Below are 24,363 nucleotides of genomic sequence, written 5' to 3'. Positions count from 1 at the left end.
TTTTGGACTATTTCATTTCCCATTTTTATAAAAGGCTGTTAACATTCCTTAATCATAAGCTTCTGGTGGGCAAACCCTTCTTGCTGTAGTGTTTGTATTCCCCTTCAGTACTGTTACTTTACACGTTAAATGAACAAGCAGCAGCAGGCAACATCACATGGGGGAGGGGAAGGAGGAAGACTACAAAGTAATTTGTGGTTTGCTGCATGTCATAAATAGCCTTTCCTTGAGGCAAGAGACCATACACATTGGCCTTAAGCCCATCTTAGGTCAACTAGAGTGATAATTTAGCTAATATGTATCTCTAGATTTCAAAGACGTTCTAGTAGGAACCCCGTTGAAAATTCCTGTTGAAAATTGAATGCCTGTTAATTACCATTCACTTGCAAATATGAGGAAGGAAAAGAGGGAAAGTTGTTCTTGGAGTCAATGACCTGAAGAGTTTTTCTGAAATGTCTTTTCTCAAAATGACAAGATCTAATTCAATGGCACGCTAAGCCTGTTTTTAATTTTTATTTTCAGTACATTAAATTTACTCATAAAAACATTCTAAAAATGTACAATTTTTCCTTTTTAACAAAGTATAATAAAACATAAAAACCCCAATAACAGAATACTTGACATTTACAATTCAAAATCAAATTAGCTGAATATTAAATATTTACAAAACTATATTTTTAAAAAATATTTATAAAGTTACATGCATTTTGTAGAATTGTGACAAAATAATGGCTCAAAAATGGGATAATTTTCCTTCATTCCTAACATAAAATTATGTCCGAGAGTCTGAAGTTGAACTTGTACTTGAGTACATAAGGTTTGCTTTCACATTCAGTACCAAATACCTTTTGCTATTTGTGTATGAACTTATAAACATGTAGAAAATTTGATGAGGGCTGTTAACAATACACGTTTTTATGTGGTTATATCTGGGGATTGATTACCTTTGCCCCCACTCCCTCAAAGTTAATATTGTAGTAACGTTTACCTTTGGCCTCAACCAGCACAGTATATATACATATATATACACACACACACACACGTGTGTGTACATATATACATATATATGAATATTGCAAGTGTTGAACAGTTCAATATGCTCGTGTTCATTAAGACCCTTGGGATTTTGTTTTTAAACAATTAAGCCTTCCTTCAGAATCCATGGCTTTCAATGTAAACTCTTTGATTTGTTCTTTGGGACTAATCCACAGTGAACAACTATGGACAACAAAACTCACTTATGCAACAAGGATTATTTTTCTTGGTGAAAGTTGAGTTAGGGGTATTTCCCCCTAGTAATTAAGACTTTCCAACATATTAATGGCACCAGTTATATCAGTATGTAGAACTAACAAGGCCAAAAAAAAAAGCCACTTATGCATCAGCAATGACAACAAAATGGCAGGGAACTATTCACAACCAAATTTTTGGCAGGTGCTTGATAGTAATCCACTACGTTATAAAAAATGAAGATTGGAAGCCTATATACTGTGCTCAGAAAGATTAATGACTTGATATAGCTGAGTGATATTTTGGTAAAGTCACTACTACTGTGCCTCAATACATACAATTTGTAGTGTAAATGAACCATGTTGACCTCTTGCAATAAAGGATCTAGAGTTCTAAATATTTAATAAAAAATACTGAACCTATTGCCTTCTATTAACATTCTGACTCCTAGAATCTTTTGTAGGTTACAGACAATGCTGGTTTTATTCCCAATATTTCTAATTATAAGTTTTTTCTTCTTTTATAGAAGTGCTAGCTCCCATGTACTTAGTACTCCTCAATAACTAGAAGGTTTTAACACTTTCCAGTTTTCTATACTACAGTGAATTTAAAGTTAGAACATAAGGTAGTTAACTGTTCTTCCTTTAAAAAAAAGTATTTAAATAGTTGTTTTATCCCACACTGTATTCTACTTCAACCTGTACATTCCACTACCCCCCAACCCCCCTTGCCTGTTGGAGCAGAAAAGGGTCAGGATGGGGTGGAGTAGGGTAGTGGTGCTTGAAGCTTCTTTAATACATGACAGACATACACAAAGAAGTGGGCATTACCACTACCTACCTGGTTGTTTCAGCCACTCTGAGATTGAGACCACAATTTAAAGCAAGATACTAAGAACTTGAAAGGGTTAAAGATGATCTGTGCCTAAATAAGTAAATAAGACTTCTAATGAAATGTAAAAATGCTGTATGGGCTTATCTGTTTTTGGCTTCTTGATAGAAATCAATCGTAATACTGCTGGCAAATACTCTGAAGCCATAAAATACGGTAATCTGCTTTGGGAAAGCTCAAATACTGGTATTTTAACCATTTCTGCATTAAGAGTTCTTTCTGTTTTTACTCCTGAAATTTTCCTAAACTTAAAATGTCTTCATCGGACACAATGTACTGTAAACCCATTTTCAAACACAAGATTTTCTTTTAACATAGCTGCTATTGAACCAATTTGGAAAACTGTCAGAACAATATGAGCTGCTCAACTTCTGAATTTTATATTTGCAAATCAAATACTTTTTGTTTGTTTTAATTTTTTAAAGAACTGAATAAAAATACTTAAATATATCGGTTAATATGGACCAAACAAGTCAGAATGGTAACAGACATTTAACTCCTCAATACCGTCCATTAAAAATACAACTTATATAAATTAACTTTTTTTTTTTTGCTATTTGAGACAGTTTCCAACAATGACACTGTTGAAAATAGGGTTTACTTAAATGCAATTGAAACTTGAAGAATTTATTTAAAAAACCAAAAATGTTAAAAAATTTGGCTTCCAGCACACATCCAGGCCACCATACAAGGCCCTCAAAAATATTAAAATCGTAAACATCATTGAAAACTCTTCTGTCTTCCTTTAACATAGATAGTATATATAACATGACAAGTTGTTCCTACTGTCTAGAACTCTTTAAGGCAAAGTGTCAGTTCTCATCACTCTCATGTTTAAGTTTTATAGTTTCCCAAGAGATCCAATGAAACATCCTCAAAATCATTAGCAAACATCACAATTCAATACTGTAATACGGTTTAGCATAAACAGAGCTGAAAATACAGAGGTCTGTAGCTTCTACATTGCATAGAAATAAGAAATTAAAATCTCGTATGTACTATTTTTTTTCACAGATTCAAATAACACAACCTTTTTGCTTTGGTTTCCATGAAGCTGGGAAACTGACCTCCAAAAATCTGAAACAAGTGTAGTATCACTGCCATTTCCTATTACAATGCCTCTACGTTGGAACCAATTCTATGGTGTTATGTTTTTGGCCTGAGGCTGAAATCCCAATTTCAGAATGGGCTGAACATTTTGAAATTTTCACAAATATTTGATAGAAAACCCCTGGATGACAATGCTTTGCCTTCTCAAGTACATAATGGTGGTAGAGGTTTTTAAACATTTAAGTCATATTTTAGCAGAAAGTTACCTTTGTTCTCTAGTCCCTGGCTTTCAAACCAAGTGCTACTATTCCAATGGATAAAAATTTAGGAATCCATGGTGAATATAGTACTTCTCCACCTTGACAAAATTAGGTGCGTTTTGTGGGGGCTCCTTCCAAGTCTTATCAATTCAAATGACAAGTTCTAGGTAGTGAACAGAATTAACTAGTCTAAAAGTAACAAAAGAGGTTGACAGGAAAACTTTAAAGTCTTTTGCTCATTAATTATGAAATTGTATTATTGTTGAAATGTCTGTCTCAACACCTCTGAATCCTTTAGCAGTAAGCCTTGGGGTAGAAGTCAGTATTACATAAAATAACGGCTTGCCAAGTCTGCTAACAGTGTTCAGCATCAGGTTGGTTTCAAACTCATTTACAAAAGTAGTGTAGTTAATATGTCTCTGAAAGATGTTGTCCACGTCTAATAGGAACAGGACTCAACGATGTTTAATGTGTTAGGAAAAAAAATAGGTGTTCTCAGAGCCATCATGACCCCGGCGTCTCTGGGAGTTGGACCCTTAGAAATTAAGTTCATTTTGCTGCTGGTCAGCGGTTTCTACCTAATAAGTGTTGACAGTGTACATTTATGAACAGAAAAAGGACTGAAACTGCCACACATATTTTACAGAGGGAAAGGAAAAAATAAGATTGCTTTATTTGTGTAGTCGGCCATGTAGCCTGCTGGTGCCAATTCTTTAAGTGTGGGTCGTCTCTGTCTCTCGCACTGGTCTCAGAAAACGAGTTAACATTGTCTACCAGAACTGCAGAGATTTTAAATCATTTTACATTCTTCTGTAGTGCAATCCTTAAAAATCCCAGAGATTAGTGCCTGACCACTTTAGGAAAAAAAAAAGTAGACATTTTACCTAGCCCAGGGGTGTCAGAGTCCGACTGGCGAAACTCCACTTTGAAAACTTCAACCTCCGGCTCTCAATTCAGATCACACGTAGCTGCCCTGGAATTATGTTTCAGCCTAGAAGGACCAATTACGGCAATGCTCTTCAGTAAATGTGATTTTTTTTTTTTTTGTTTTTGCATTGCAACAAAGAATGTAGGTGGCAAACTTCACCAACCATCTGTGATACCCACTAGGTAAGTCCTGACATCAAGCTCCAAACTAGGATTTTGGCAATCAATAAAATTGGGTATGATGTACCCCTAAGCTAGATTTTTTTTTTTCTATCCAGTCTAGTAAAGTAAAGCACCTTTGGATTAAAAATATTAAGCTCAACAGCAACTAGACTTCTCAGTTTTGTATTTAATTTTCCTTATGTCTCCATGGCTTAATAGTGTTCTGTTGCCAGAGAAAAATATCAATCTGTGGAGTCCAGACTTTCTGCTGGAGGGGCATATTTCAACCTAAAAGTACCTGGAGAGAGGGGGAAAAAAAAAGGGTCAAATTTGAATCACTGCATGATTATCACAACCAAATGATTTGTCAAAATGTAGCTGCACAGCAGCCAAGCTCCCACCTTGGTGCTGGAAAGCAGTATCTATCACTTGGTCCCACCAAAAAAAAAATGTGGATTTTATTTTTACAAATTTATAAAACCAAAACCTTTTAATAATGTTGAACAAGATAAAACAGCTGCTTCTACCCTCATTTTAGTAAGTTTTTTCTGAGGTTTTTCTGAGACTCATAGCTGGTATTGGTCTGCTTAGGCATCCAACTGACTACATCTGGCACTTTGGAGAACCCTTCAAAATGGCTTAACTAAAATGCAAATAAGGCCTAATAAAATTGAAACTACTTTTCATGTTTACTGTTCTAGAAAAAATTGCACGCACCTACCTCTGCAAAGCCAATTCCTTGATCACAGGGGTTCAGGAGAGTAGGGTTAATTTAAATGCCCAGATAAGCCCTAGTAACATTTTAGTAAAATGTCAATGGCTTTCTTTAGTTTTTTACTGAAATAACTAAAACACAGAACTGACTGGTTTAAGATTGAGCTTTCATTTTTCTGTCCTCTGGTATAGTGCTAAAGAGTCAGTAAAAGCACACTGCCAGAAGGATGAGGATGAGGTATCAAGGGAAAAATGGAGAGAATGGACATTTTTCATTATGGGCCACAGGGAGAAAAATGACTTAAACTTCACATTAAAAAAAAAGAAAGTTTTTAAAGAGAAAGAGAAAATGTTTTACTTGTCAACTTTAAAGATTAGGAATCATGGAATTACAGAGCTGGAGGGGCACTAGGGATCATCTTAATCCAACTGCCTCACTTATTATAGATCAGGAAATAGGCCCACAGAGGGGAATTAACTTGCCCAAGGTTACACAATGAATTAGCAGCAGAACTGGGACTAGAACCCATGTCTCCTGACTTCCCAGTCCAGTGCACTTTTTCCACTAAAAAAACAAAGAACATAAAACTATTTAATAAATACATCAGAACTATTTATTGTCTTTATGGATAGATGAGAGAGAGAGAGAAAGGGGTGGGGGGTGAAAATTGAGAGTGAAAGAAACCAACAAGGAAAGGGAGACAGACATAGCCATTCTTGAAGCTGGAAATTACTACAGAGATTAGTGTCTCACACAATGACTTAGAGCCGTAGCTAGGATCTGAATCCAGGGGTCCTGACTTAAGACCTACATACATAAAAATGGAAGGTGAGGTAGCTGAGATAGGAAGGATCAAAGTGCAGGAAGGCAGAGGACAAGGGGAGAAAGAAGAGTGGACTGAACAAAAAGTAAGGGCAGGAGGACAGAATGAGAAGAAAAAAGTCTTCAAGTTGTGATACTGCAATTAAAGCCTCTTAAAATCCACATTCCATGTCTTCACCTCTAGGTTTAAGAAGGGATTTATCAAATCTTGGCAACTGCCTCACAAATTAGAGAAGAAAAGTCAGAGGCAACTTACAGGCCCAAAGTTCCCCACTTTGGCCTAAATGATCCATAAAATAGAGCCTGACTTGAAAGCCTGTATGGATTTCAGACACTATTCTTTAATTTTTAAACTGATACTTTATACAATTTTTTTCAATCTACTATTTTCACTACTAGACCTAAAAGAAAATGAACAATAATTTAATAAGAATGTAAAACTAAATAAGTAGTGGGTTTTGGTCCTACTTCTAACCTAGTTTCTAGACCAATGGAACCCCCATGCACTTAGAGACAAACCAGGCCCAATATAAAAATATTACAACTGTGAATCTTTACCTTGACGATTGAAATCCATTGGTGGCTGCTTGCAGTCCTGAGCCCGGTGACCGGTGGCCCCACAGTTATAACAAGAGAGGTTTCCACTTTTCTTGTGGCCCGAACTGTTATTTCCCATCATTCCTTGGGCTTGGTACACCCCTGCTGTCCCTGCCATAAAGTTCTGCATTGGAGGAACCGCAAACGTGGACTGACCACTCAGGACAGAGTCTGGGGTTAAGTTACTGTTATAAGGAGAATGAACTACTGGGAAAGTTGTGCCGCTGCTGTACTGCTGTGTGTTGATGTAGCCATTGCTGCATAGGGGGTTGAAGGGCAGAAAGGGGAAAGTAAACATTGAAGGTCCTGAAAATGGGTGCTGGAAATAGTTAGCATAACTGACTGTCATACCACTTGAACCACAATTTCCACTACATCCACAGGAAGTACACACGATGCACCCTGGAGGCTGCTGCTGCTGGGGTGGCGGCGGCGGCGGCGGCTGCTGCTGCTGCTGCTGCTGCTGATGGTGGTGGTGGTGGTGATGGTTCTGATTTGGTACAGGGATGGTTCCTGTGGAGCCACTACTGCTGTTACTGCTGCTGCTGCTGCTGCTATAGAAATTGTTTTCTGTAACAGAGGAAAGTGTGGGGCTAGAACTGGGGGCAGGGCAGCTGGTTATATTTGCCATGTTTGCAAATGATGTCGATGGGTGGCTGTTGGAAGAGGCAGTGTTGCCGTTTGCACAAAAGCTGCCTTGCATCGGGGCCACTGGCATGCTGCTCATTGCAGAAAAGGCCACTTTGGTGTTGGCTGTGTACAGGGCAGTCCTGGGGTTTATTATTGCCGGGGGCACGCTTATCTGCACGTTATTTGAGCAGGATGTTTGTCCAGAAATTGCAGAATCAGCAGGAACAGACGAAGAGACCAGAAGTTTTATTGGTGGGCGAGCCACGTGGAAGACAGTGCTAGACGTGACAGTAGCGGCAGTACTCGTTTCCACAACTAACGCTGGCTGCTGGGCTGTTTTTATCACTCTGTCCAGAGTGGAAGCGTGGACAACTTTGGTCCGAGGACCAAAGGAAACTGTGGGTGATACTGAACTGCTTTCAGGAATCCCAGAAAGGACTTGCATGGGCTGGTGAGGAGAGGATGCAGGTAAGACTTCCATCATTGTATTTCCAAAACCCTTTTCCACTTTAATGCTGCCTCTTGGTCCAGATGCAATTTTATTCCTTTCTTCGAGAGACAAGAGTGAGTGCATAGAAGATGAAAGAAGCTTCATGTCTGTGTTTCCTCGTTCTGATTTGTGTACTGAATTTAGCATTCGAATAGGAGCTATGTGAGAGGCAGCTGCTGTCATCATTTGTGCTGGCAGGGGATGGTGGCTGGATGGGTTTGAGCCTGCATCATTCTGCACTGGTAGAACCTGAGCTGTGGGTCTGGCTGAACTTGAAGTGAAATGATTCAGTAACATTACTGGCTTCTCCTTATCTGAACCCTCCAAGTGAATTTCTAAACCTAGAGATGGAAACAGACCTATGAATATAGCTTTACTACTCAGGTCAACACAAATTTAAGTATTGCTTGGATTCCTTACGTCTCTCATTTTCCTCAGCACTGTCAGAGCTTTCTTCCCGAGCCTGGATCCCCATTGGGCTAGAAGAGGAACTAGAATACTCTGAAGAGCTACCTTCTCGGGGCATCTGATGAGCTGGCTGTTCCACATCCACACGCAGCTCTGGAGAAGAAAAGATCCAATCACAAGCTAAAGATACAGTGGACAATCATGCAGACACCCATCTGTGAGCTGTACATTAAATCATGCAGCCTGATGATTTTTTTTTACTTTTCAATGTTCCCAAAACCACCTGAGGTTTGATAAAGCAGTACAACATATAAGATAGCATTTTAAGGTAATGACTACTGAAAAGATGTGAAAATACACACATACATAGATGTATGTATGTATATGTTTGTAAATTTATATATGTGAATTTTAAAATAGCCTTGAATTAAGATGGAATCTTAATCCAAATATTTTAAATATATCATAGTAGTTTTCTATAAAATTTCAACTAGTCTTAGATTTCAGTCTATTAAAAAGATTAACCTCTTCCAAAGTGTAGAAGAATACTATCTTAGGATAACAGAAGAAGATGTACTTTTATTTCCCCAAAGTCAGTACAGGTGAGGTGATAAGGTAACTAACTTAACTGGTTGTGGTGGTGATAGGCTATAAATACAAGTCAACTGGGGCAAAGAGAAGGAAGCACTGGTGATAGATACCCCTAACTACAAATATCTAGGTGACATGGGTGGGTGAGTGACTCTAGGAGCATCACAGTGGCTCCTAGAAACAATTAGGAAGGTTACTTAATATTTTTGTTATTGATTTTTATATTAATCAATTATATAATAAAAATGAAGGGTAATCCAAGTGCACCCTTTCTTCTTTACCTCTTGCTGGGTTCATGGACTGCCCAAGACTCATTTGAGCTACTTGCCTACTTAAATCACTAAAGGTTTTAGGACCTTTAAGGACCCTGCTGAAAACTTGAGACTCCTGAGCCTTTTCTTCTGCTCTAAAGTGAAACTTTCTTTTATGTCTTGTCTCCCTGAATTAGGGTTTACTTCTTGTGAGCAGAGATTGTCCTGTTTTTTCTATTTGCATCCTCAACGTTTAGTACTGTATTTGGCAGCTTAGTACAGTATTTGGCACACTAAGTGCTTAATGAATGCTTTTTCATTCATCTCTGGTCCCAAATGAGAGAGAAAATGTCTTCATCTGTTTTTGTTCTCTTTTTATCATTCTCCCTTTTTATCACTCACTGCATCCTTGTATTTAGGTGTTCTGTCCAAACAACCTCAGGCAGTCCTGCCCTTTTATTAGCCCCCTCCAATTTTCCCTTCAGGAATGATAAAAAAGTAACAAAATTACAGAGTAGGTATTCCTTTTATTTGTAATTTTATTAGGTATCCTAATAATATATAAGTCCATAAAGAGATGAGTAACATAAAATCCCCCAAAATTTAAGTACATGGTAGCTAGTCATTTCAATGGAGTTCTCAGTTGACTTTTTTTTTGATAATCATTAAAAAAATGATTAAATAAAAATACTTTATTTTAAAAAGTAGAAACAAAATTCCCACTTGTAACATTTACCTGCAGCATGGTTTCCACGGATGGTTTGTATGGGACCTACATGGCTAGTAGGAGGAACTCTGGCTACACCACTATTGGTAACTGAAGATGGTGTTGAGGGATTCAGGCACCGTTTTTCTGACTTTTCCCTAGAAAGACAGAAGCATGTAATCACTAGTCACTTACTAGTCACTTAAGAAGCTCAAGCAATCCCCAAACTTTGCTTGAGGGACACTGTAGTATAGTTAAAACACAATGGAGGCTATCGTACCCGCATAAAGAGTTTGGCCTAGAGGACCCCTCAGGTTCCTTCCAGTTCTAAATCTATAATCCTTCCCCCACTGGCCCATGTTAGCACTCTGCCAGAAAGTGGTCTTTCCAGTGTATGTGGAGCCTCTCATAGCGAGGTCAAAAGCCTGATTCCAGATCTGTTACTTACTAGCTATTTACTAGGCAAGTCACAACCTTTCTGAGCTTTAGTCTCCTCATTTGTAAATTACAGATAATACCACTTTTACTATCTTATCTTGCAGGGTTATCATGATAAAAACTATGAAATTCTATTTTTGACAATATTTCTTCATAAAATATTGAGTTTTTATTGATATATTTTTTTACATGACTTTCATTTCCAAATATATCCACCTTTCCTCTCCTTCTCAAAGAGGCATTCTTTATAACAAAGGATAAAAAAGAAAGACAACAAAACTTGTTAAATCGTTGCATAGTTCATAAGAAGATGTCAGACGGGTAGCAAGGACAAAGATTAAATCAATCCTTTTGATTCTTTCCAAATTCACCATTAATGAGTATCTAAACTAGATAAACTCACAGCATTTTATAAAAACTGATTTAATCACTATCCATGTGTTTTTAATGGACAAATAGCAAGCACCAACAAAGTAAGTCAAAACATTAACTGAAAGATAAAAGCAAATAAAGCCTTTATTCTGTTCAGCATTTTGAAGAGAAAAAAAAAAGTCAATCATACAGATTGTACTGTAAATTAAGAATTACTTTCATGCTTACTTTTCTAGCTCCAGCTGAGTCTTAAGCTTCTTCTTTGCGCCCATTGTCAGAGATTCAAATTTATTCAGATCTTCCTCAGTCAGGCTCAAAAACTTACAAGAGAAGTAAGGTAAACAGTTATTATGAATCAGATGTGGATTCTAAAAAAACATGATGGTGAATTTAATCACTTTATGCCATCCCAACGATGCTGGACAATTAAGATGACCAAGCACCAAGAAGAAAGGTGTGCTAAATCACTAGCTCTGAAGTTTCCAGGAGAGAGCCTCTAACCTTGGGAGGGGCTGAGAATTTGAAAAGGGCCCCTCGTTAAGAGGATTCATAAAAAGGTCAGTGAGTAGAGACACACTGCCACATGCACCTGAAGGGATTGCTTAATCTTCACTTTCAAAAGTAAAACTAAGCAACTGGTTTCTTTATCTCATTTCACCCCCTCCCCCTCCAAAAAATCCTTAACAATATACTTTCAATTTATTGCTCCTAAATTATAACTAACTTAAAAACTACCTACCTACCAGCTTTTGTATTTTCTGTCCCACATGGAGAGGGTTTGTAAGAAGGAACGCCTTGATAAATAAGCTCCAAAATGATAAATGATAAAATGATAAAAAGTTTTTAAGAGATGCAGGTCCCTACTTATAAGGTGGCATCTGTCCCAAGCAAATAGATGCCATCCAATAGGAATGATTTTGCATGCTATACACCAAATATTAAAAAAAAAAATGACACCCAAATCTTTAGGATGCACTTTACTTAGCATTTCCAACTTAAGAATTTAAATTAAGTTTCAAAGAGGCATAATTAAAATAGTTTAACTTTGTTTTCCTTTTCAAGGATGTGAAAACCAAACACAGAATAAACTGTTTAATTAATTAGACTTAATTAACTTCCCCCAAACAATTTCTAAGTTCAAATAGAACATGTGGGGGAAAGAAAACAAAGCTTTAAAATCACCACATCACTTTAGCCAGTAGGGGGCACTAACAGTTCACATAATTGGAATAGATTTAATTTATTTTCTAATTATATGATACCAGAGCAATATTATTTCAGAATTTCTTTCAGAAATGAAACTTGCTCCTCGGCATACAGGTTAAGAAAAAAATTTTGAAAAAAATAAAAATGCTGGATCACTTATAACTCTACCTTCTCCATTGTGAGTTGTTTGAAAACAGGATAGTATTTGTGCAAACGCAATTTCCTGAGCCAGTCTAAAATCCCATTTTGTTCCTGGGTCTGAGGGGTTTGAAGACTGGAAGACATTAATATGGGGGAAGAGGTGTCCATCTGGGTGCGGTAGGTCAATGATGAGCCAGTACTCCCTGAATGAGAGCAGTGGGGCAGTGCGACAGCTGCACTGGCAGAGTGCTGTATGTGATGCTGAGTACTGTTCTGAGAAGACTGAATGCCAGCTACTCCACACACAGGTCTGAAAATAAAATTTTTATTTATTTAGCACTAGCTTGTTGTGACAGACAACCATTCTGTGTCTCCATTAAAATTATATGCAATATAAATTAAAAATTGCTATTTTTGATATAAACACCATGAACATGACTCTAAATTCAAGACTTAAATGTAAAGGAATTAAATCATCACTAGGTTTAAAGCGATTAACCATAAAAGCAGGAACTCAAAAATTGTTGCAGCAGTCTAATTTTCCTCCCATTAGGCTAACACAAATTACATCTCTAACATAACAATGTCAGTGCTAAATTGTGAAGTATTTTTAAACATAGAATGAATTTTTATTTCCTCTTATTATTTCTATGCTCAGAACCTGATAATCATCAGTTCAAAGTCACTAGTGAGTCTTTACTGTTCAGTTTCTAATGAAACTATAGCTTTTTTTCCTTTCACCAGTTTAACCTCCAGTATACACTGAGAAAAATCTGACTTTCCTAGAGTAGCATTACCCAAAAGTAACAGTTATCTCACTGTTATGCTGAGAAAGGCCTCTAATCATATCTTTTCTAAATATTAAAATCAGGTCAATTATAGAACTTCAACTCTATAGTTCGGTCTACCTAAATTCAAAGTTGCACATGATAAATACTGGCTCACAAGGAAGAGGATACTTTTTGTAATTTCTTATCTGAAAATTTTTAACAGATGAATTTCTCACCTTCCAGATGCTCCCATCATAGTACCTACTTTGGAAAGGGAAGGGGTGCCAGGACCTAATGAAAAATCAAAAGTTATATCAATTATGTGTAACCATTATTCTGGTAAGTTCAAACTGTCATAAAAAAAAAAAACTCACTTGGACTTTGAAGCTGTTGAGTAGGAGTTGAAGTGCTGAAAAATTTCTTAACATGGTCATTTTTCAATATGTGAGAAGGTAATGAGGCCAAATACCTAAAAAAACCAAACATCTAATTATCATTGAAAATCAACTATTAATCACTTTTTCAAATGGGAGATCATAGTGAATCTGGCATCTTGTCCCCCAAGTCATCCCTTCTTTCTCAAGGATTTCAGCACTTTGATCACTATTCTCTTCTTAGGAATTTCAACATCCATACTGACCTCCCTCAAATACCCTAAATTCTTAATTCCTCTGTCTCCTTTTATCCCACCTCAGCTTGGGGGACTGTCAATGGGATTACTGTCACCTTACTCAAAAGTAACTTCCTTAATTAAAAACTGAAGATCTTTTATTTGAACATAACCTCCTAACATTCCATGTTTTCCGATCACTTACTCCTCTTAAACCCATTCTTTGTCTTCATCAAGACCTGGGCCCTCCCTCTCACTTTATTCTCTTAGTTATGTCATCAGCTTCCACAGATTTAATTATCACCTCTATGTAAATGACTCACAGATTTATGTATCTACGCTTAGTCTTTCACCTGAGCTCAGTTGTGCATCGGACACTTCAAACTAGATATCCCAGAGGCATCTCCACCTCCAAATCTAGTTTTTTCCAATATTTTCCAATTTCTGTCAAAGGCAGCATCATTCTACCAGTAAACACTTGCCAGATCTTGGCTTTTCCATCTTCACAACATTTGTCACATCTGACCTCTTCTCCATACTCAGAGCCCACACAGTGGTTGAGGCCCTCATCATTTATTGCCTAGATTAGGTAATAGGCTCCTAGTTAGTCTCCCTGACTTGAGTCTCTCTCAACTCCAGTGAATCTTATGCACTGCTACCAGAGTGACTGTCCTCAAGAACAAATTAGACTTCCTTATTCAATCAATTCCAGCAGTTCCCTCGTCTCCAAGATAAAACAAACTTCTTTGCTTTTTAAGTCCTTCATAGCCTTGCTCCAACATATCTTTCCATCCACATTGTACATTATTCCTGGTCCTAAACTCTATGAGGCTATGAAAGCGGTCTCCTCTGTTCCTCATACATGGTTGGCCTCCATAATTGGAATTTCTTCCTTTCTCAACTCCACCTCATAGATTCCTTAAAGACAAAGCAAAAGTATCACCTTATATATGAAGCCTTTGCTAAAACCGCTTCCCCCCATATGCTAGTGCTTTCCCTCCTAAAATACCTTTGTATTTAATTTCACCTTGTTATCTTTATGTTTATTCTGCACATAACAAGTATGGTTTTCTCTAGTTATAATTTAATTAGGAAAAATAATAGTATGGGTAAATGTTTTTGATTTTAGATAACTAATAACTTCTATCTTGAATCAGTCTCAATTGCTAACTATTGAAAGGTATAGTTAACATTACTGTTAAGACTCTGAAATCTTATTATTTACACTCTCAAAAACCAGCTTTCACCTGTTCTGCTCTCTTATTATAGAAAATATGATTTTGAAAACCCTTAAAAAGGAGTTTATGGGCTCAAAGTTGTCATCTCAGATGTAAATCAAAAGAATTATTCCAGGTTTTGGCCACCCAAGATGTGTATGGACCACAATAGGAAGATTTCTACACAGTGATTCAGGCCAGCAGTCTTCATTGGTCCTTGTAAAAGCTGTACCTCCAACCTCTAGGCTTATTTATGGTTCCAGAATAGCATACTCTCTCAGAAAGTATGAGCACCTTTCTAGAATTTTTACCTAAGGTCCGATTCCAGGTCCATGTGGTTTCTCTCCAGGTAAAATGAATCTGGACCAGATAGGCAAGGAATGAATTTCTCCAAGTTTTCTTCAGGGTATAGCTGAGATAACTGGGAAAAAAAACCCCAAACAGCAAAAAACATAATAAGAAATATGGGAAACACATAAAATACTCAAAATAAAGTTTAGGTCAAAGGATAAAAACCATATGGGCATCCTTTAATAATGATCTTTTATTTATTTTTCTTTAATATGTATTACCTACCCAGATGAATGTACAGTTAAGTTCCATAAGGGTAGGAATTGTCATATATTTTGTGTTCCATTGCCTTGCATATCGTAGGTGTTTAATAAATGTTTGAATTGAAGTGAATTTGATATACAGGGAATGATGTAATAAAATATGGAACAAATTCATTTAACATGAACTGAATCCCCCAAATGAAGGAAATATTCAAGAATGTTTTAGGTGGTGATACCTAGTATAGTAAATTGTAATACTATAGCCCATAGATCTATTAGGCATTGTAAACACTGAGTCAAAGGAAATGCAAAATTTTACAATTGTGAAGTCAATATGTCTGTGGAGACTGTTGAGGTATAGAGCACCAAGGAGAGAAAAAAAGAAAAAAAGATTGTTAGAGACAAGAAGTAAGGGACAGCTAGGTGACATGGTGGATACAGCACTGGCCCTGGAGTCAGGAAGACCTAAGTTCAAATCTGGCCTCGGACACTTAATAAGTGTGTGAACCTAGGCAAGTCACTCAATCCCGATTGCCTTCAAAAAAAAAAAAAAAAGAAAAAGAAAAAAAGAAAGAAGGGGTAAAAAATGGAGAACAAAACCAAATTGTTAACAGATACAACACCCAGCACTCATCTTAATAATAATAGGCAGGCCACAATCATTACCATTCCTGCCTCAATTTTTCAACATTTTATAAGAATTTCTTTTCCTCTGCAGGTTATCATTCCTGATTCCATTTGCATATACTTCATTAGTGTGTAGTTTGTCATGTAATTTTATTATGCCAGAGGCTACAAAGATAGTACTGATGACAGTGTTCTTTAGGTTAATTTCTTGTTGTTCAGTGGTTCAATCATGTCTGACTCTCCGTGGCTCCCAGGCCCTTCTATCCTCCACTATCTCTCAAAGTCTGTCCAAGCTCATGGTCACTATTTCCATGACACTATCTATCCATTCCATCCTCTGCCTTTTCCTTTTCCTTTCCTTCACCCCTTTTCCTTTTGCCTTCAATCTTTCCCAGCATCAAGGTCTTTTCCAATGAGTCCTGTCTTCTCAAAGACAAAGTGGCCAAAGTACTTAAGCTTCAGTTCCAGTATTTTACCTTCCAGTGAATAGCCTGAATTAATTTCTTTAAGTATTGACTGATTTGATCTCCTTGCTGTTCAAGGGATTCTCAAAAGTCTTCTCCAGCACCACAATTAAAAGTGTCGATTCTGCACTGCTCAGCTTTCCTTATAGTCCAGATCTCACAGCCATATACTGCTACTGGAAAAATCATAACTTTAACTATACAGATCTTTTTCAGCAAGGTGATGTCTCTGTTTTTTAGTATGCTGTCCAGGTTTGCCATAGCTTTCCTTCCAAGGAGCAAACATCTTTTAATTTCATGGCCACAGTCACCATCTGCAGTGATCTTTGAGCCCAAGAATATAAAATCTGACACTACTTCCATTTCTTTTCCTTCTATTTGCCAGAAAGTGATAGAACCAGTTGCCAAAATCTTAGTTTTATTTGATGTTGAACTTCCAAGCCACCTTTTACACTCTCCTCTTTCACCCTCATCAAGAGGCTTCTTAATTCTTCTTCACTTTCTGCCATCAGAGAGAGTGGTATTGTCTACATATTTGAGATTGTTGCTATTTCTCCGGGCAGCCTCAATTCTGGCTCTTGATTCATCCAGCCTGGCATTCTGCATGGTGTACTCTGTGTATAAGTTAAATAAATAAGGTGACAACATGCAGCCTCGTCATGCTCCTTTTCCAGTCTTAAACCCGTCAGTTGTTCCATGTTTGGCTCTGTTTGCTTCTTGGCCCACACAAAGGTTCCTTAGGAGACAAGTAAGATGTTTTGTTACTTCCATCTCTTTGAAGACTTACCACATTTTGTTGCAATCCACCACAATTAAAGACTTTAGTGTAGTTAATGAAGCCAAAGTAGGTGTTTTTCTGGAACTCCCTGGTTTTCTCCATAATCCAGCAAATGCTAGCAATTTGGTCTTGAGTTCCTTTACCTCTCTGAAAACCATCCTGCTTTTTTGGGTAATTACCCGTTCACATATTGCTGAAGTTTAGCTTGCAGAATCTTGAGCATAACCTTGCTGGCATGTGAAATGAGTGCAATTGTTTGGTGATTTGAACATTCCTCGGCATTGCCCTTCTTTAGGACTGCGATATAACCTGATCTTTTCCAATCTAGTGGCCACTGTTGTGTTTTCCATATTTGCTGGCATATTGAGTGCAGCACTAGCAGCATCATCTTTTAGGATTTTAAATAGCTTAGCTGGAATCCCATCACCTCTACTAGCCTTTCTGTCAGCAAAGCTTCTAAGGCCCTCTTGATTTCATTCTCCAGGATGTATGGCTCTAGATCATTAACCACACCATCGTGGTTACTAGTAATGTTAAGATCCTTCTTGTATTATAGTTCTTTTGTACATTCTTGCCATCTCTCATTAATCTCTTCTGCTTCTGTTAAATCCCTACCATTTTGGTATTTTATCATGCTCATTTTTGCACGAAACTTTTCTTCCATATCTATAATTTTCTTTTTCTTAAGAGATGTTATATGTTTACTTATTTGTTTTTTTGGTGAGGCAACTGGGGTTAAGTCACTTGCCCAGAGTCACACAGCGAGTGAGTGTTATGTGTTTGAAGCCACATTTGAACTCAGGTCCTCCTGACTTCAGGGCAGGTGCTCTATCCACTGCGCCACCTAGCTGCCCCCATAGCTATAATTTTCTTGAAGAGATTTCTTATGTTTCTCATTTTATTACACTGTTTCTTTGCACTGCTCATTTAAGAAAACCTTCTTATCTCTCCTTGCTCTTCTCTGGAATTTTGTATTCAGTTATGCATATCTTTCCCTTTCTCCTTTCCCTTTCCTTATTTCCTCAGCTATTTGGAATGCCTCATCAGACAGCCATTTTACTTTCCTGCTCTCTTTTTCTTTGGGATGTTTTTGTTGTTGCCTCCTATATAATACTGTGAACCTCTGTCCATAGTTCTTCAGGAATTCTATCTACCATATCTAATCCCATAAATCTATTTATCACCTCTACTTCATATTCTTAAGGGATGTTTTTTAGGTCATACCTATATAGTATGATGATTTTCCCTATGATCTTCAATTTAAGTCTGAATTTTGCAATAAGAAGCTCATGTGTTGTTTTAACTGATTATATAGAGCTTCTCCACTCTTTGGCTGCAAAGTATACAATCAATCTGATTCTGATATTGACCATTTGAGGATATCCATGTGTAGACTTGTCTGTGGGGTTGAAAAAGAGTGTCTGTGATGACCAGAAGCCTAATTTCTACTCCTGTATTAAAATCATTTAGGAAATAGGATTAATTTCTATTTATTTTTTGTCATTATATTTATTCCATAAAATAGGCACTACAAAGATGGACTGAAATGCTACATGGCAGCTGCAGCACAGCCATTACTGACACTTACCTTTAAATTTTTTCCTTAATACACAATACTGAAGCAAGGTAATACATAGCTATAACATTCATGCTACACATTAATGCTACATATCCCTTTTGGAGTAGTATTTTGATTTTATTCTTTCATTTCTTGGGGACAAAATTCCTTCCACTAAAAATATACCAATCTTGGAAGGATAATGCTTAAAAAACCCATGAAAACAAATGAAGAGAACCTTTCTGGAGTCACCTTACCTTGGAAATAAATTCAGTCACTTCAATGGAAGATTTGGTTAGTGATGTTATTGAAGAATCAGACCACAAGACCTAAAAAACCCAAACATATTTAATTACATAGCCATAAATTAGCTAGCACAGGGTGTAGCATGTATTAAGTCTATTACACACCATACACTAATTAGATGACACATCTTTGTTTTATAAAAGCATTAAAACATCAAAATAAATTTATAAAAGCTAGTCTTTGTACTTTAGTTCAAAAGTACCATATTACTCAAGTTTTGAGCCTAAACTTTGCTCCTTAGTATTTTCATAGTTATTGTCAATTCCAACAATTTCTATACATACATAATAGTGTCATAATAGTGAAACTTAGATGGTTGGGTATATATAATGCAATAGGTATAAACAAAAGTCAAGTGGAGATACACTTATTAAGTGCCTTCTATGTGCCAGGCACAGTGCAAAAGCACTGGAGGATACAAATAAAGGCAAAAAAACCCAGTCTTTACTTTCAAAGAGAGCAGCTAGGTAGCATAGTGGATAGAGTGCCAGCCCTGGAGTCAGGAGGGCCCTGAGTTAAAATCTGGCCTCAGACATTTGCTAGCTCTGTGACCCTGGGCAAGTCACTTAATCCCTGTTTGCCTCAGTTTCCTCATCTGTAAAATGAGCTCGAGAAGGAAATGGCAAATCACTCTAGTATCTTTGCCCAGATAACCCCAAATGGAGTCAGAGTCAGACACAACTAATTAACCAAACAACAGCAGCAACTCTCAACATGCTCACAGTCCTTATGAAACAAGATGGAAACTACTTACAAACAGGATAAATTGGAGATAATCTTAGAGGGAAGTAACTAGCATTTAGGAGAACTGGAAAAGGCTTGTTACAGAAGGTGGGATCTTAGTTGAGATCTGAAGGAAGTAGTGAAGCCAGGAGAGAGAGATGAGGAGGAACAGAGTTCCAGGCATGGGTTTGGCCAGTGAAAATGCAGGGAGAGTCAGGAGAGATGGTGTTGTTTGGCAGGAATAGCTAGGAGACCAGTGTTACTGTATCTCACTGCATGTAAAGGAAGTAAAGTATAAGAAGACTAGAAAGGCAGGGGGTGGAGTGAGGACAGGTTATGAATGGTATTAAGCCAAAAAGAGAACTTTATATTTGATCCTGAAGGTAGGAGTAGATTTATAATTTCATTGCAATTTTTGAAGAATTTGAGATCCTTTTCTGAAAACTGCCTCACAAATGATAGGTACCAGCAACTTGTTCAAACTTAGCAAAACTTTCAGTCATTTTCACTTCTACTATATCTTTAGATACAGTCATTGTTAAGTTAATGATTTGCAGATTTTATACCCTATTATAGCAGTATAGCAAATCTTATAAGGGGCATTATCCTCATAAAGAATTATTCCATGTTTTAGCCAACTAGGAATAAACACAGAATTTTCTATTTTAAATGTATTCTTATCCTAAGTTCATTCTCCCTTCTTTGCTACTATGTAAAATACCAGACACATTTTACTCCATGGCTCCTCATTAATGTGTAGTTTGTCATATAATTTTATTACACCAGAAGCTACAAAAGATAGTACTGATGACAGTGTTAGGCTAATTTCTAGCCCTGTCTTAAAATGTATTCTTCCCACCCAAATTATATTTATGCTAATTTGATAACATCAAACCTAAGTTTTTTGTTTTTTGGTCTGAAATATTTAAAATTATACCAGCAGCAAAGCAAGAGTTGTTGGCGGGGGGCAGAGAAAGCACAACATTTCCCATATAAATTACCAATGATAACTATGGATGTATATGGAAAATCTTTCCAATCCTTAAAATGTTCTGCCAAAAGCACTGATAATAGTATTTTTTTTTAAAAAATGTACATTTAAAAACTTAAGTCTGCTATTCCAATAATACTTACACCATGACAAAAACCTAAGCAATTTCTAATTTAGTGTCCTCCTGTCCTCACATGTTAATACCACATGAGAACATACTAAAAAAATTATAGCACAAAATCCAATTTCCAAATAATAAAGAACAGCATAGATATCTTGTGTTTAGGTAGACGGCTATTTGCCTTCACCAACAACTATGTAGTTTCAAATAAACAAGTTAGACTAGTCTAAATTGTCTGGGATTTATTTTTCTTCTCATTGCAAGACACAGTTGTTATTTTAGTTTCTAGAATTTCAATTCATGGAAACCACAAAACCAGTTTTGGCAAACAATGCCCTCCTCTTGGTTTGAATCCAGCCATATTAACCATTCCAAACTACTCAAATCCATCCTAGGAGCTTTTGATGACCATATCAGGATTAGAGGGGGATGGACCCCCTGATATCTGGCCTAGTGACAGCCTTTCATGGCTATCTGTCTTCAGCTTAGTGGGCCACTCTGTGATATCAAAAGCTAGGTGAAAGAGATAGTTGAAGTGAAAGTAGAAGACAGAGAATCACAGAATGCTGGAGGTAAAAGGTATTGAATCCAACCAAACACTCATCACTTCAGAGATGCAGAAACTGAGCAACTTGGCCAAGGCCAGGATGAGAACCCACATCTTGATACTAAGGTAAGTGCTCTTTTTACTACACCACTGCAGTCCGTATGTCAGCTTATTGTGGTTGACCTCTCAAGTGGCCTCAAAGTAGTTACATGGGCACCAGTGACTGCTACAGGGAATCTAGTAATTGTTTGGCCACCCCTGCAAAAAGATGAAAGTTCTCTTTCCTCAAAAGAAAGGAACTGAACTGGAAGGGCCACCGACCAGCAGAACTAGCTAACCTAGAAGGGCCCATTTTGTTTTTAAAAAGTTTGGCTCAAGACTACTTGCTGACCCCACGTCAGGCGATGAACCCAATGATCAAAGCCTTCCCCATCTGGTCATACACTTTGCTCTCATTTATTCTCGCCTGTCAGTCTTGTGTTTTCTTCTGTGCTGCTTTCAGCTGGTCTCAGCATTCAAACACTTTTCTCATTCTCTTATTCTGATGATGTCAAAACTAGGAAATGATGAATAATGACACTATTTTCATGTCTTGCCTTTATCTTCACCTGGTAGCCAATTTTCTGGTGAAGAGCCTTTCCATGTTTAGATTGTATGATAAAATGTTTTTTTCTATTAGCTGTCCTTGTAATACCACTTGTAGATGTTAAAAATACATTTTATTGAAAATAATAAAGACTAAGCTCTGGAATACTTGAGGAAAATATCAAGAGATAATAAGAATGAAAAGAGAGCTATTTTTTTGAGCAGGGGAATAAATTGATCAGATCTGTTCATTGCGAAGAATTCCTTAGCAGCTATGTAAAAATAATGTAATAGTGAGGGGAGAAAATGGTGGTAGGAAAAGCATTTAAGAGAATATTACAATAACAAAGATGATAAATAAATGGACAAGATTTGTCATTGATTGGATGTGGGAGGAGAGGGGAAAAAAAGAATCAAAGATGACTCCAAAGGTGACTGGAAAGATGGTACTATCATCTATAGAAATAGGCAAGCTTAAAGGCAGGGAAGATTTAGGTGAGGGAGTTCACCCTTGATCAGTTCAGTTTTGGCATATCGAGTTTGAGGTGCCACTGGGACATCCAAAAATCCAACAGGAACCTAGAAGACCTTTTTATCCCTCCCCTCAAGCTTCCTGTGGCTCCCCATGTGCCAACTGAAAATGCTGCCTCGTATCTTACAGAAAAACAAAAAACAATTGAGGCCATTTACCAGGAACTCCCTCTTCTTCTCTCTTCTCCATCTCCTACCACTCAGATGCCTCTGCCACCTTCTCCTTCTTCAACCCTGTATCTCACCTGATGGAATGGCCTCACTCCTCACCAGAGCTAACCACTCTAACTTGTTCAAGTGATCCTGTTCCATCTAGACTTCTTTGTCATGCCCACTCTTTCACTTATTTTCAATCTAGCTGCCTACTGGCTCATTCCCTACAACCTACAAACTTGTTCACGGCTCTCCTATTCTGTAAAAAAACAAAACAAAACAAAACAAAAACCTCACTTGATCTTCCATTTGTGCTATTGTCTTATGTGTCTTTTGCCCTTTGTAGCTAAACTCCTCAAAAAGTTTATCCAAAATAGGTGCCCCCACACTTTCTCTTCTTAACCCCTTACAATCCCCACCGTGTCATTCCACTTAAAACTGCTCTTTCCAAAGTTACTAATGATCTCTCAGCTGCTGAATCAAACGGCCTTTTCTCAGTCCTCATTCTCCTTGACAGTACTAATCACTGACTCCTCCCTGACACTCTCTCCTCTCCAGCTTTTCAGGGCACCACTCTCCTCTGTTTCCTTTGCTGGATCCTCCTCCAGATCACATCCTCTAATTGAAGGTGTCCCTTAGGATTCCTTCCTGGGCCCTTCTTGTCCTCCCCCTCTATGCGACTTCACTTGGTGTGCTCATCAGTTCTGGTGGATTTAATTCAAATCTACCTATCCTGCCCTAGTCTCTCTGCTGACCCCAAATCTTGCATCTCCAGCTGCCTTTCAGACATCTTGAGGTCCAGTAGACAGCTTAAACTCAGTATGTGCAAAACAGAACTTATTGTCTTTACTTATTTATCTTTACTATCTGCCCCTCCCACCTTCTATATTTTTGTAGAGGACAACAGCATCCTTCCAGTCCCTCAGGCTCACAACCCAGAGTCACCCTGGATTCCTCACTATCTCTCACCCTACCCTCACCCCCACTCCATATAGAGGCTGTTGCCAAGGTCTGTTGATCTCACCTTTGTAACATCTTTTGAATAAGCTCTCTTCTCTCCTCTGACATTGCCACCTCTCTGGTGCGAGCCCTCATCACGTCATGCCTTGTTTATTACAAGAGCCTACTGATGTATGTCCCTACTCCAATCCATCCTCCATTCAACCACCAAAATGATTTTCCTAAAATGCAGGTCCAGTTACGCCATTTCCCTCCCCCCTACTCAATAAACTCCAGTGGTTTTCTATTACCTCCAGGAACAAATATAAATTTTTCTGTTTGGCATTCAAAGTCCTTCATAACCTAGCCTGTTCCTACCTTTCCAGCCTTCTTACACCTTATTCCCCAACACATATGCTTTGATCCAGTGATCCTGGCCCTTTGCTGTTCCATCAATAAGACACTCCATCTCTTGGCTCTGGAAATTCTCTCCGGCTGTCCACCATTCCTGGAATGCCTTCTTTCCTCTGTTCTGACTACCAATCTTCTTGGCTTCTTTTAAGTCCTAACTAAAATCTCACCTTGTATCCTTTCCCAAACCCTCTTAATTCTAGTGCCTTCCCTCAGTTAATTATTTCTTACTTATCCTGTAAAAAGCTTGCTTTGCATATATTTGTTTGCAAGTTGTCTGTCCCATTAGATTATAAGCTCCTTGAGGACAGGAACTATCTTTTGCCTCTTTTTGTACCTCCCAGTGTTTAGCACAGTGCCTGGCACATGATGCTTAATAAATGTTTATTAACTGATTGATTGAATATCACATGGAATTTGAAAGTTCGTGTAATAATAGTTGCCTTTTCCAAAAGCTCATTAAGGTTTGCAAAAAACTTGCTATACATTATTTCATTTGGTCTTCACAACAGCTTTGAGTTAAGTACTACTGAAATAATCTTACACAACAAAGTCACAAAAATAGTATCAGAGGCAGAGTTTGAACCTAGA

The 24,363-nt window shown here is 37.6% G+C and overlaps 1 protein-coding gene across 2 annotated transcripts in view; it reads right to left on the bottom strand.

Annotated features, from left to right (window-relative positions):
• Positions 1-499: 499 nt before the first annotated feature.
• Positions 500-24,363, bottom strand: part of ZCCHC14 (zinc finger CCHC-type containing 14) — a 111,459-nt gene continuing 87,595 nt past the window's right edge. Inside the window, exons 4-13 of one of the 2 annotated variants that reach the window (XM_027847598.1) lie at positions 18,723-18,794; positions 14,796-14,905; positions 13,032-13,126; positions 12,894-12,948; positions 11,915-12,197; positions 10,769-10,860; positions 9,761-9,888; positions 8,195-8,335; positions 6,616-8,115; positions 500-4,422 (exon numbers count right to left, since the gene is read on the bottom strand). In XM_027847598.1, coding sequence (XP_027703399.1) covers positions 4,418-4,422; positions 6,616-8,115; positions 8,195-8,335; positions 9,761-9,888; positions 10,769-10,860; positions 11,915-12,197; positions 12,894-12,948; positions 13,032-13,126; positions 14,796-14,905; positions 18,723-18,794 — 2,481 coding nt within the window. In that variant the 3' untranslated portion in view covers positions 500-4,417. The other variant, XM_027847597.1, reaches the window with a different exon arrangement.

This window comes from Vombatus ursinus, unplaced genomic scaffold (assembly GCF_900497805.2).
Source record: "Vombatus ursinus unplaced genomic scaffold, bare-nosed wombat genome assembly UNPS02005286.1, whole genome shotgun sequence".
NCBI lineage: Eukaryota > Metazoa > Chordata > Mammalia > Diprotodontia > Vombatidae > Vombatus > Vombatus ursinus.
Note: the sequence above shows the minus strand (reverse complement) of the source record. Positions and strands in the feature narration are given on the sequence as shown.